The 13,239-nt window shown below is 37.6% G+C and overlaps 3 protein-coding genes and 1 non-coding gene across 4 annotated transcripts; 3 read left to right on the top strand and 1 right to left on the bottom strand.

Moving 5' to 3' along the window:
* The first annotated feature begins 202 nt into the window (after positions 1 to 202).
* LOC104894805 (hypothetical protein) lies at positions 203 to 2,651 on the top strand. Its single transcript, XM_010681136.4, has one exon. It carries the CDS (start codon positions 303 to 305, stop codon positions 2,307 to 2,309), a length of 2,007 nt encoding a protein of 668 aa, XP_010679438.2. The 5' UTR covers positions 203 to 302; the 3' UTR covers positions 2,310 to 2,651.
* A 1,788-nt stretch (positions 2,652 to 4,439) lies between these two features.
* On the top strand, positions 4,440 to 8,218 carry LOC104894804 (uncharacterized). The gene is made up of 7 exons (XM_010681135.4): positions 4,440 to 4,853; positions 4,994 to 5,278; positions 5,397 to 5,605; positions 5,711 to 5,759; positions 5,848 to 5,937; positions 6,122 to 6,184; positions 6,279 to 8,218. The coding sequence occupies exons 1-7, from the start codon at positions 4,686 to 4,688 to the stop codon at positions 7,881 to 7,883; spliced, it is 2,469 nt and encodes an 822-aa protein (XP_010679437.2). The 5' UTR covers positions 4,440 to 4,685; the 3' UTR covers positions 7,884 to 8,218.
* A 1,039-nt stretch (positions 8,219 to 9,257) lies between these two features.
* Positions 9,258 to 12,892, bottom strand: LOC104894803 (autophagy-related protein 8i). The gene is made up of 5 exons (XM_010681134.4): positions 12,734 to 12,892; positions 12,556 to 12,611; positions 12,309 to 12,361; positions 9,691 to 9,809; positions 9,258 to 9,580 (listed from the first exon to the last, which is right to left on the bottom strand). Exons 1-5 carry the CDS (start codon positions 12,771 to 12,773, stop codon positions 9,474 to 9,476), a joined length of 375 nt encoding a protein of 124 aa, XP_010679436.2. The 5' UTR covers positions 12,774 to 12,892; the 3' UTR covers positions 9,258 to 9,473.
* A 41-nt stretch (positions 12,893 to 12,933) lies between these two features.
* On the top strand, positions 12,934 to 13,006 carry TRNAF-GAA (transfer RNA phenylalanine (anticodon GAA)). The gene has a single exon. It is a non-coding gene; the product is annotated as a tRNA-Phe (tRNA).
* Positions 13,007 to 13,239: the final 233 nt, after the last annotated feature.

Below are 13,239 nucleotides of genomic sequence, written 5' to 3'. Positions count from 1 at the left end.
GATATTGATGCATGTATGTGCAGGTGTGAACACAATGTGTTATCCTTGAAGAAAGAAGATTCTGCTGATTAGATTAGATGAAGATGAAGTTGCAAAAACAAAGTTTCTGCCAAAAAGTTTGACTGGTACGTCATGTCTTACGTATTTAGCAATGTCAGTAGCCTAAAGGACATAGTATAAATAGTCATATATACTCATATGATGTAGTACTAAATTAATACTGAAACAACAAACAAACAGCAGCACTAGATATCACAATATCAGTACTAACTAAAGTTTCCCAACCCTTTATCACATTTGATATGGCTTCCTCACACACAGACTCAGATTCAGACTCACTGGGTGTTAGCGGCAGTATCGTCTTCTCTACGGTGGGGCGCACCGAATACGGCTTTGACATATTCTGTGTGTCCCTCCAAGACACTGCCACCGAGCACTGCCTTACTGATGGCATATCCATCAACTTCAACGGCCAATTCGTTGATGACAACAACACCCTCGTCTTCATCTCTGAACGAAATGGGTTTCCTCAGGTTTACTTGACCCGACCCAACTCCTCTGACTCACCAGAGAAGCTTCCCTCTGCTCCCAGAAGTCTCTTCCACGACCGCCCCATCCTCTTTGGCAACTGTCTCTACTTTGTCTCAGCTCATGAACCCACTGATTCTCTCTACAAGAGTTGCTCTGCTGTTTACTCTATTCAATCTAATATTCTAACTCGTTTGACACCACCTGGTACCGCCGATTTTAGCCCCGCCCTTTCTCCCTCTGGAAACTTCATTGCTGTTGCTTCATATGGATCCAACTCTTGGGGTGGTGAATTCCATGAGCTTCACACTGAAATTGTAGTTTTTCCTGTATCTGACCCCTCTAAACGCACTGTTTTAGCTCAACGTGGTGGGTGGCCTACTTGGTCTGATGACTCCACTATCTACTTCCACCATCAATCCGAAGATGGTTGGTGGAGCATTTATCGAGTTCATTTCCCTGCCACTCACTCACCTCATCGTGTCACTCCGCCGGGTGTCCACGCATTTACTCCCGCCGCTCTACACGGAAACGCTGCCAAGAAAATTGCTGTTGCAACTCGCAGGAAGGGTAGATTTTACCGCCACATCGAGCTTTTCGATACTGAAACAGCTAAATTCGAACCAGTTACCGAGTTGTTAAACCCAGAATTCCACCACTACAACCCCTTTGTCTCCCCTAACTCCAAGTTCCTCGGGTACCACAGATTCCGAGGAACTGAACAGAAGAAGGGAGACCAATTCATCCCAAACTTAGAACCTATTCTCTCTCCCATCAACTCACTAAACATGCTCAGAATCAATGGCTCATTTCCTTCATTTTCCCCAGATGGCAACCTCATTGCATACAATAATCAAGATATCAACAATATCGCCAACGGAGGGATCAAGATCATGAAATCAGACGGCTCCAAAAGGTGGACACTCATCAAAGGCCAAGTAGCTTTCTACAACTCTTGGGCTCCATCTCTAGTAGATAAGAACAACCACGTCCACATTATCTTCACTTCATTGGGTAACATCTTTCAACCTGCTAAAACAACAGTCCAGATAGCTCGCATCACCTTCAATGCCTCTAGCTTACATCCTAACCATACAGACGTCGACAACGTTAAGATCAAGATAATGACCAAACAAGATACAGGTAATAATGCTTTTCCTGCTTGTTCACCTGACGGGAAATTGGTGGTTTTCCGGTCAGGTAGATCAGGTCATAAAAATCTTTACATAATGGACGCGGTTGAAGGAGAAGACAGTAATAATATCCGACAGTTAACTAATGGTCCATGGATTGACACTATGCCTAGTTGGTCACCTGATGGAAAACTGATAGCATTCTCTTCAAACAGGCATGATCCTAGTAACACGGTTACATTTGGAATATACTTAGTTGCTGCAGATGGATCAGACTTGAAAAGAGTACATGTGAGTGATGTAGCTATGGAGAGGATTAACCATGTATGTTTTAGCCCCAATGGAGAATGGTTATTGTTCACAGCAAATATGGGTGGTGTAACTGCGGAGCCAGTTAGTTTTCCGAACCAATTTCAGCCATATGGTGATCTGTTTATTGCGAAGTTGGATGGTACTGGATTGAGGAGGCTAACATGGAGTGGCTACGAGAATGGGACACCTGCTTGGCACTCTCGACAACTGCTGGACATTCCTCTAGGAAACCTGTCTTTAGAGGGGATTGAGAAGGCTGATGCTCATCATCAAGTGGATGCTGATAAGTTGAAAGGCAAGTTTGATGAGCCATTATGGATTACTTGTGATTTTTGAAGGCTAAAACCAAATAAATGACTCACTTCCACTAGTCCATTCAGTGCTTGCTACAACGCCAAATAATAATTTACATGTTTGCTTACATGGGGCGGGTGCTGGTGGGTGGTGGCGGAGGTGGCTGGTAAGAGGTGGTGGCAGGTGGTGGCAGGAGGTGGTGGTTTGGGGAAAGAAAAGAAAAAAAAGGGGAAGGTAAAGCTGGAAATGTTTGGTGGGATGGATATGATTTTAAGTAATTTTGGGGCGAAGTTTAGCAGTTTAGAATATGTACCATGTTGCAAGTCTTTTGTTGTTTTCTACCCTCTAAGTTTGAGATTATGGAAGCATTTGATCAATCGTTAATGTTGAGTGTCATCTTAAGTTCTTTACTCATTTTTGTTATTTTACTTGTTTTGTACTTCTTTGCTATTTGCAAGTTTTATATGAAAATCTTATGAATGATTTTGGAAGGGAGAATAAAAGGTATATTCCTTGTGGAGTATAAATATTATTCAAGAATATATCTTATAATATTTTATTGATGGTATTAAGTTTTGGCTATTTAGTTAAAGCAATTTATATATTTTGAGGTTTATTTAAGATTATTATTTTGAGAACCTATTGGGTCAGACCGTCTGACCCAATGTGTTTGGTCGGACGGGCTGAGCCCAAAAGTTTCACTTATAAGAGACGCGCGCAGGCTTTTTTGGTTTTTTTTTTCTTTGTTTTTGTTTAACGATACAGTTAGGTTTTTATACAGTTTTTAAACTTCTTTCGTTCTTCATTGTTCTTATTTCAATCTTTCTTCTTCTTTCAAAATTTCTTCTTATTTCTACTTTTGCTCTCGATTTTTGCTTTTCTTCTCTTCCAATTTACTCCATTTTTGTTCAAAATTCTATATTTGATTACTGTCGGAAATTGATTTAACATACTACATCGCAAATATGGTTAAGACTTAAGAGGATCAGAGATGAAGTTTCTAGGTATAATTTGGTTGGATTTTTCGCTGATTTTTTTTTCAAATTTTTAATGTATTGTTGTGTTTCTCTGATGTTGTTGTTGTTGATGTAACTGTAATGCAGTTCGAAGTCGAAGAAGGTGAAGACTGACACAACTTCTCGTGAAAAACACTAACTGAAAAGAATAAGTTTGATTGGAATATATTTTTTTAAATGAAAAGGTTAAAGAGGTAAATGAAATAATATATAGACCAACTGAAAACTGTAAAACTCTAACTGAAAATAATGTGTTATTGGAATATATTTCTGTAAATGAAAATATTTAAACAGTAACTGAAACAATATAAATACCAGCTGAATAATTTATAGAGTTAACTGAAAATAATAAGTCTAGTTGGAATACATTTGTGTAAATGAAATTTTATACAGTAACTGAAGTAATATAAATACCAAATGAAAATTGTAGAGAAACTAATTGAAGCAATGTGAACACTAACTGAAAATATTTAAGTTAGGATGTGCATTTTTGTGCGTGTTGGTGCTTTGTCCGACGAGGTGGTTTTGTCTGACACAATACCATCTCAATATTTAAACAGTAACTGAAACAATAGAAATACCAGCTGAATAATTTGTAGAGTTAACTGAAAATAATAAGTCTGATTGGAATACATTTGTGTAAATGAAAATTTTATACAATAACTGAATTAGTTTTCTTTAACGTCTACATGTTGGGACTCGCCTTTACAAGTGTCATGGTTTCACTCGTCACACCTCTCAAACCACGACCATCATCACTCGAACTTCATTTTATTTGTTGTTAAAGAAACAAAATTTAAAGGTTGAGCCCACAATCATCTTTCATTTTGATCAACGTTAAATTAAGCATGATCTTCTACTATTAAAGACTGAAGTAAATACTTCCGTTTCATATTACTCGCTACACTTCTCAATTCACGAATTTCTAGGCAAGAGTGTAAAAAGAAAAGGGATTCATGTGAGAGAAGAGAGATAGAAAGAGTTTATTGCTAAAAAAGAAAGTATAGTAAGTAATATTTAAATTCTCATTATAAAAAGTGTAGCGTGTATTATGAAACGGAGGAAGTAATATTGTAGTCAAATAATTGGACGCTTGGAGGCCAAGGTCAGCAAAGTTGGGCCGTGGATCCATAGATATACACCGAAAGGAAAAAAGAAAAACGAATACGAGTAGGAATAGAATAATAATAATAATAATATAAGATATTGCGTGGTTCCTTTCTTCTTGAGAAAACTCTTTTGTCTTCCCAGAAGTTGGATCCACGAACCCTAAATTCCCGAAAATCAAAATTGAGGTCTTGAATTTGCATATCCTGCATCAAAAATACAAAAATCAAATTCGGAAATCAAAATCAATTGGTGTATTAGTTGTAATTGAATAGCTGAATCGAAGAAAAAAGCGATGGACGATAGTTGTGCTGTTTGTGCCGATAACCTAGAATGGGTTGCTTATGGTTCTTGTGGTCATCGAGAGGTATGCTCCACCTGCGTTGCTCGTCTTCGCTTTATTTGCGATGATCGTCGCTGCTGTATTTGCAAATCAGACTGTCATGTCGTTTTTGTTACCAAGGTATGTATAAATTATGTATCTATGTATGTTCTTGATTATTTAGGAGTACTGATTAGTGATATCTGGATGCTGTTATTTGCAATTACTGAGTAATTCATGTTGATCATGTTATAAATTTGTGAATTTGTTGATTTGTAAAGGCACTTGGGGATTATACTAAAACGGTGAATGACTTTTCCACCTTTCCGTCGGAAGTAAAAGAGGGGAAGGTGGGTTCTTATTGGTATCATGAGGATACTCAAACCTTTTTCGACGATTCGGAACACTACAAGATGATCAGAGCTATGTGCAGGCTGTCATGTACTACGTGTGATCATGAGGAACAACCTAGGCGCAACAGATTCAGGAACATTTCACAGCTTAAGGGTCATTTAGCTTATCAACATCGACTCTTTATGTGTGATCTCTGCTTAGAAGGCAGAAAGGTTTTTTTCGCCTTCTTTCCCATCCCATCACTTTTGCATTCAAAATATCATCATTAATATTCAATCTTCTTACTGTCTCTATTGTTCCATTGTTGTTTTCTTTTTTGAGTAATATTAGGTATTTATTCGCGAGCAAAAGCTCTATACTCGATCACAATTGAATCAACATAAGAGATCTGGTGACTCTGAGGTTGATGGAACTGAAAGTGAAAGGGGAGGGTTTGCAGGCCATCCTATGTGTGAATTTTGTCGATCTTTCTTCTATGGAGAAAATGAACTTTATTCTCATATGTCTACTGAACACTATACCTGTCATATTTGTCAAAGGTGCATTCACTTTTATATATATCTATCTATCTATTTATCTGCCTATGCTCTATCCTTGCTCTCGAGGAAAGGAAAACACTAACATCTTATTAATCATTTTTTTAGGTGGCATCCTGGCCGATATGATTATTTTAAGGATTATGATGACTTGGAGGCAAGCACTTTTCTCTCCCGATACATTTCAATGCCCTTTGCCATGTCTTTACCGTGTCCTAAAATATATGCTTACCTATTTGCGACAGACACACTTCCGTCACGAGCACTTCTTGTGTGAAGATGAAGCATGCCTAGCAAAAAAGTTCATCGTATTCCAGTCAGAATCCGATATAAAGGTGATCTTTCTAGCATGTTACGTAAACATACTAATGGCTTAAATTGGATATCTACTTCCTTGTTTTTTAATTGTTCAACCCCGTTGATTTGCGAATGTGAAAATTTGGACTTACTACATGGTATAAAATGTTGTTTTGCTGGGTATAACAATTGAGTTTTACATTATGTTGATACTTAATACAGAGACATAATGCTATAGAACATGGAGGACGCATGTCTAGATCGCAGCGTAATGCTGTTCTCCAGGTATATATATTATATCCGTTTAATGGGTTTGGTGTTTTTCTTTCAATATTTAGTATTCAATTGTCTCATACTCTAATCTTTGTTTTGCACACAGATACCAACTAGTTTTAGATATCGAAGCAGCAATGAGGCGGGACATCACCGTGGACGGAGACTATCTTTTCGCCGTGAATCTTCCCCAGACCATCAGCTTAGTCGGGCTATTGAAGCCAGTCTTGGCAGAGGGGATGCCAGTAATACGGGGGCTGGTCAAACAGCGTCATCTGCTGCTGAACCTTTAGCTCATGGTGGTGCTGAATCAAGCGACATTGATCCCCTTGTGCAGCCGTTCGAGTCATTAACCACTACTGATCCTGAACTATCTTCAAGGTATCGTCAGGCTGTGTCTCAAACCTCTCTCAGTGGGCCATTAAGAGAATCTTCCTTCCCTCCATTATCAACTGCAGCCAGCAGCAGCGAACAAAAATCTCAACAAGAAACCCATGATACAATGGCAGCTCGCCTACGACGTCGAAACAACACCACTGTTCTAAATGTTGCCCATGCTAGGCCCGCTAGAAGTCGTGGGTCTGCTCCAGGTACTTCAGCTGCTTGGCCTGCTCCTGCTCCTGCTCCGGCTCCCGTTCCAGTACCTGTCCCGTCTTCTGGTTCTGGTCAAATCAAGCCAGCAACTGCCAGTGGTTCTGGGTCATCTAGTTATGCTACTTCTTTGCATGGACGGCCAGCGACTGGATCTGGAATCTCTGTAGGTGGGTCATGGGGTTCCAGAAATTTGGGGAGTAGTAATAGGTTGAACCATTCAAACTCTGCTCCTAATCTTGTTGAAAGTAGATCCTTTGATCCAGCTTCTGATTTCCCACCAGTGTCTTCAGCAAAATCCAATAGGTTACAATCTAATGGCCAAACCAAGAAGACAGAAAATGTTCAAACTGCGAATAAGTCTTTGGTAGAGAGGATGCGTTCTGCACTTGAGTATGATGAAAACAAATATAGTGCTTTTAAGGAGATATCGCAAGAGTATCGCCAGGGAATAGTTGGCACGTGGGAATATCTAGAATATGTGAAGCAGTTTAACTTGACACACCTTGTTCTTGACTTGGCAAGATTATGCCCTGATATTCAGAAGCAAAAGGAGCTCATTGAGGCCTATAATGCTTCTTGTCTGAGTAATGGAGCACAAGAGACATTCTGGGGCAGTGACAACTCTTATTCTAAAGGAAGCAGTAGCTCAAGGAAGGACAAAGGGAAGAAGGTGATAGTGGCTGAGAACAGCCGATCAAAGGAAGCATTAGCAGATAGCGTCATCAGTACAGTGAAGAGTTTGCAGTCTCAGCTCAAGCCTTCTGATGGAGTGGTGGAGGTCTTGGAGAAGGATGGGTATCGTCATGGTAGAGGAAAATCAGCTGTGGCAGCAGGTGAAATGACAGTTGAATTGCGTGGCAGTAGCCAGCACCCTCCTGCACAAGTGACCACAGTTGATAACACTAAAGTAGATGGTGGAAACAAGCACAAAAAGAAGACCTCAAAATTTCATAGAATTCGCCTTGGTGATGGCTCTGGTGCAGCAGTTTTAGATGTTAGGAATTCATCGACTGATCCTAGTTCAGCGGTCTCTTCAGGTTGGCCGAAGCCATCTGGAGGTTCATCTTCACGCAGTGTTTGGGGTAATGGAGCTAGTCAAAAACTATTCGCAAAATGATTATTGTTTTGGCTCAACTTTCGGGAACTTCAAAAAATATCAAGACAGGTGTTTTATGCACTGATCATTTGCTTGGAAGTAGTATGGCCTCTTGTGCAACATGTTGCGTTAAGGTTATGAAGATCCAATTTGCCTTTGTTTGAGTTCAAAACGAGCTCATGAAGAATTTTCATGATAAATGAAAATTTACACATAAATTTATACTTTCGAGTACAGGATTATATCTTGGTGGGGCTATTTTTGTTGATTGTGGCTTATATTTTTGTTGATCGTAGAAGATTTGTCTTGTTCAATTTGGTAAATTTCATGTGGAGCGCGTACAGTATCTCTTTGTAGATGATAGTAAGAGTGACAAGTATTTTACAATGAATTTATTTGTAATCAGCAAATAAAGTCTCATATTAATGACCATGATAATGAAATTTTATGGACAAACGTTATCATGGGGCAATAATAAGAGACTTTCTTCACAAAGTTGCACATAAATTTATCACATTACCACCATTTAACACTTATCTTTTTTCTTTTTATTCATATGAGCCATGAAGGCAATACAAAGTACAAAAAAAGAGGGGGGGGGATTGAACTTATAACCTATCGTTCACAACACTTCAATCTTAACCATTTAACATTTATCGCCCTTGTTGTCTTGTAATATTCATACGATGAATTCGGAATAAATGAAATGTATCAAAATTTATACCAAAAGCTCGTTAATCTTTTTATTCGGCATTATCTTTACTTAAATATAGTAAAATTTTCATTTTTGTACACATGATGTTAAAAATCAATAGTAATAAAATGTTTAAACCACAACCTTTCTTTTTCATATTCAATATTGTCTCACATAACAAAATTTTCATTTCTGTAGGAATGTTCCTAGAAGACTTTGTTGAAATTCTTAGATATTAATAGTTTTTATGAATACCTTAGTTAAATTCGTGAATTGATTTACAGGGAAACTATTTGAGGAGAAAGGGATCTAACTAGTTTGTAAAGGGTGAATAAATTTCTTTCCCAATACTTAAAAAGATTTCTAAATGGTGAATATCAATTTACTCTTGAAGGAATAATGTATGTTCTTCCTTATTCCTTGTGTTTATTTGATTCTCTCCCATCCATACTCGTTCCTCTCCATTTTCATATTTTCTCTTATATATGCCTGGCTTTTATTGCGAGGAACCAAACAATAGAAAAACTAATTTAGATGATTTTTCCTTATGAAAATATTCAAAGACACATTCCATCCAATCAAATAGAGGCGCAAGATACATCCTCATTTTATTGTGAAGGAAAAAAAAAACTGCTTACACATTTATTGTAGTAGATATCCGAAAAGGTTCTGGTGAAGTGACTTCCAGTAGAACCAACACATAAACAACTGCAGTTTTTCAATATGAATTAAAGCACAGCTTATTTGCTGGTACTGGACCACTATACACAGAAGGAGTTTGAATTGTATGTCATCAAACATCTTAGCATGATTGATGTTTGGAGAATATACATAATTAACTACCACAAAGTTTAACAGATCTATACACAAATAAAATTGAATTACTAAACAGTCACATCGGGCTGAGATCGGTAAATTTACTCCACAGTCATAACACCACCAAAAGTCTTTTCACTGCTGTAACACATGTATAGAAATCCATCTTCATCCTTGTATGTTTCATAGACAGAGTCCAGCAAACAGGCTGCATATACAATAACATAATGAAAACATTGCCTGAAATTGAACTTGTACTGAACCTCTGAAAGTGGACACCCAGAAAAGCTATTGAAAGGGTATACAGCCAATACTTACTTGTTTGAGGCAATGTATCCTTGACAAATATAAATAGAGCTTTGCCCGGAGCTAGTCGAAGTCTGCCGCTCAATATGTGAATGAAATGCCCAACAGACATGTCTCGTGGAACTAAAAATCTGAAATGCAGAACACAGTATATAATATAAGTTTGAACCTACAAGGGTCTCTGCTTTATGAGACATGAGAAAATTCCAGAAGCATCTCATCTTTGCCAAAAAGCATGAATTACTAGCACAGTTATCATAATGTTTTCCTTCCTCTCTCTCTCTCTCTCAATTTGTGCTCCTCTTTTTGGGGGTTGTGGCAAGTGTTAAAGCAAGTTATTAATACAAGCCCGACGTCTCAAGGACTAAGGGCATATGCTTAGATTGAGGCCTTGAGGGTAATGTATAAGGGGGTACTAGATGAAAACAAAAAAGATAATACTACCCTCACTTTGGTGGTAGTAGATGTCATAATGTATTGATTGTGTAAAGAAGGGGGGAAATACTACCCTCACTTTGGGATAATAATTAATCACCCTCCTCTATTACCCTAAAATGAGGGTAATAGTTCCTCCCTTCTGTTTCTCCCTCCTTACATTTTTATAATCTCTTCCAACACTACCTAAATTCAACTTCATTTTCTTTAGTTTGTCTCTATCACCCCCTTATATGGATTACCATCATTCCAAACATGCACTAAACAAAAGATCCATACTTGGAAAATAAGAATGCACAGGAACTGCAAATTCATTTTCTCAAAGGCAAACCAGGCAATATGCCAATATGCAACCGGATAAAGATATGATTTAAATAATAAATGATCTAATTAGAAGAGCTCATGAAGAAGATTCAAGCATTAACTAGCAAGAGTATGCTCCTGTGAGTTCAGTCTATCACCATAGAGTCATTCCAAAGCTCCTTGTTAGAGCACATATATGACATATGATATATTTTGGTTCTGAGAAACAATTTATAGCGTTGCAGGGAATAAGACCTGGATGATAACAAACCTCACAGCTTGTTAGGTGTTAGGTTATAAATTACAGGAACACAATGAAGTACACGTGTGTAGATTCACAAGAGTGTTGAACTTTGCCTCTAGAATATTTGATGTTTTGGACCTCTAGAGATCCAAAATCATCTTTGATTGCTACTCAAGAATATATTTATAGTATAAATATATCTTTGTCCATATAGCTAATCACTAGCTTTTAGCTAGTGATGCCTAGTTCATAACGATTACTAAAGTGTTTTGTTCATAACGTTCTTTTAATTCGATATTTCACTATTGATATTGTATATTAGATCACAGATGTATTATATTGAAGTCAAAATTTCACAATGTTACATAGCTAGCTGGTAGATGATGTTAATACCTTGGATCTCATATACAACATTTCTGATTTTATATGCAGCATTATCACTCAATATACAACGTTCATTGTCAAATATGCGCTTATTGTTTGTTGACCATAATTGATGCACCCCGTTACCATAGGGAACATATAGTAAATATCAATAAAAAAATAAGATTTTTTTCTTTCTCTTGTTTGTGCCAAGTTGTAGCTAATGTAATGAAAATACCAATTGTTGTTCCAAAAACTCCACCTACTTGATTTATTTCAAAAAACTCAGAGATGAATATGTATGGAATAGAGAGATTCCAACGACCCAAGTAAAGAACGGTTAAACCATAAACCAATCTCGTTTGGGGAGCAAGATGTAAGGCTGTGATGGAGAGGGAGTTCGTTCATCCGGAGGAGACCATGGCCTACGCACGTAAGATTCATGCAGAGGTGCTACAAGTTGGTGTGGATCGCAAGTTGGGTGTGGGGGGTGCTAGTTCTCCTCATCCGCAGATCTGGAAGCCTCCGGCAGAGGGGTGTGTGCGGGTTAATACTGATGCGGGTCAGCTCGAGGGGATGGATGTAGGGCTGGGTGCTGTAGCTCGCAATAGCGAGGGGCAGGTGTTGGGCTGTGTGGTGGAGCAAGGGTGTGGTGATTGGAGGGTGGATGTTGTGGAAGCCAAACGGGTGTATTTGCGGCTGCTGCTGGCTCAACAGTTGGGGAGCGAGATTGTGGAGGTGGATAGTCATAGTCTGAGCGTAATCCAAGCTTTGAGGCAACAATCCTCGGGCTCTAGTGAACTCCATTTAATTTTAGATGATGTTCTTAAATTAGCTTCTAATTTTATTTCAGTTAGTTGGCTTTTTGTGGTTTAACAAAGTCGCTCATAATCTAGCTCACTTTCAACCTATGGAAGCTGGGAAAAGGTGGTGGGTTGATGATGTTCCGGAAAACATTGTTTCTTTGGCTCGTTGTGATATGATTATTTAGTTCCCTTTTGGGTTCCTTTCAAATAAAATACAACCACAAAATGTCATGAATTAGGGATCTCTCCTCGCTTCTAGCTAAGTCCAGTAAGTATCAGTGGTTCTTCTTCAGCTATTTGAAAGTTTTCACTTTTCTCTTTGGCATTTCGGTTTCCATGTACTAATATAAAGCAGATTACACAATTGATCATGGATATGCATAAGCACATACATTCACACAACAATCACATGCAACATTACTTCAAAAAATCATCAGGAAGTATAATATTCTCATATACCAAAAAAAAAAAAAACTGACTTTTTCTTTTCAATCTCAGGAAGATCAGTTCTTGAATATTTCTCAGCAATCACCTGCAAAAATTAAGGCCTAAAAATGAATACTTTGCAGAAACACAACAAAGAAAGAAAGAGATTAAGACCCATAATAAAATTAGTTATACAAAAGTTGGAAGCCCTAAAAGCAATTGGATCAAGCATAAACTGAAAAAAAAGAGATGAAACTGAAAAGTAATTAGTTGTAAAAAGTAGAAAAAAAAGTATCTCACAGGGACTCGATCAGGATACTTGGCAAGCATATCAGTAGATTCATCCAAACGTTGCTCTGCAAAAATTCACAATTCCAAATTCAGCAATTTATCATCATCATCAATTTATCATCATCAATGATTATGATTATGATTATGATTATGATTATGATTTGTGAAGGGCAGAATAATAACATACCAAAACTGAACTCATCTTTGAAACATTCTGTCTTTCCCATTCTCTTTCTCTCCTGATTTTCTGACTTTTGCTCAATTTCGTGTTACTGTGAATTTGTGATTACAGAACAACAAATGGAGGTTGGAAAAAAGATGAAGTCTTGTCGACTGCTACACCACGTATTGAAGTGTTTTGGTTGTCAATATAAGAAGCTTCAACTTGCGGGGATAGCTCAGTTGGGAGAGCGTCAGACTGAAGATCTGAAGGTCGCGTGTTCGATCCACGCTCACCGCAAACAATTATTTTTTCCCATTTGGTTTTAATTAAAATTCTTTAATCTATTGCATTTTATTTTTGATAATTTTATATTTGATTCAAATTTTATATTGCATTTTATTTTTGATAATTTTATATTTAATTCAAATTTTATATGAGGATAATAATACAAATCCCCAACTCTTTGAAAATTCCTCTTACAAATTACAATAGTTAAATGAAAAAAGCTATAAGAAGTTAAAAATGGAAAA

The sequence above is a fragment of the Beta vulgaris genome, chromosome 5 (genome assembly GCF_026745355.1).
Source record: "Beta vulgaris subsp. vulgaris cultivar EL10 chromosome 5, EL10.2, whole genome shotgun sequence".
In the NCBI taxonomy this organism is placed as follows: Eukaryota; Viridiplantae; Streptophyta; class Magnoliopsida; order Caryophyllales; family Amaranthaceae; genus Beta; species Beta vulgaris.
This window is presented reverse-complemented; position numbering and strand designations above follow the sequence as displayed.

Bases quoted from the DNA above. Each gene is read 5' to 3' on its own strand.
- LOC104894804 (XM_010681135.4), top strand. From the start codon at position 4,686: ATGGACGATAGTTGTGCTGTTTGTGCCGATAACCTAGAATGGGTTGCT. The intron at 4,854-4,993 runs GTATGTATAAAT...TGATTTGTAAAG, and splicing joins ATGTCGTTTTTGTTACCAAG to GCACTTGGGGATTATACTAA. The intron at 5,938-6,121 runs GTGATCTTTCTA...TACTTAATACAG, and splicing joins AGTCAGAATCCGATATAAAG to AGACATAATGCTATAGAACA.
- LOC104894805 (XM_010681136.4), top strand. From the start codon at position 303: ATGGCTTCCTCACACACAGACTCAGATTCAGACTCACTGGGTGTTAGC.
- LOC104894803 (XM_010681134.4), bottom strand. From the start codon at position 12,773: ATGGGAAAGACAGAATGTTTCAAAGATGAGTTCAGTTTTG. The intron at 9,810-12,308 runs GTCAGTTTTTTT...TCTGCATTTCAG, and splicing joins CCTGAGATTGAAAAGAAAAA to ATTTTTAGTTCCACGAGACA. The intron at 9,581-9,690 runs GTAAGTATTGGC...TTGTATATGCAG, and splicing joins GGATACATTGCCTCAAACAA to CCTGTTTGCTGGACTCTGTC.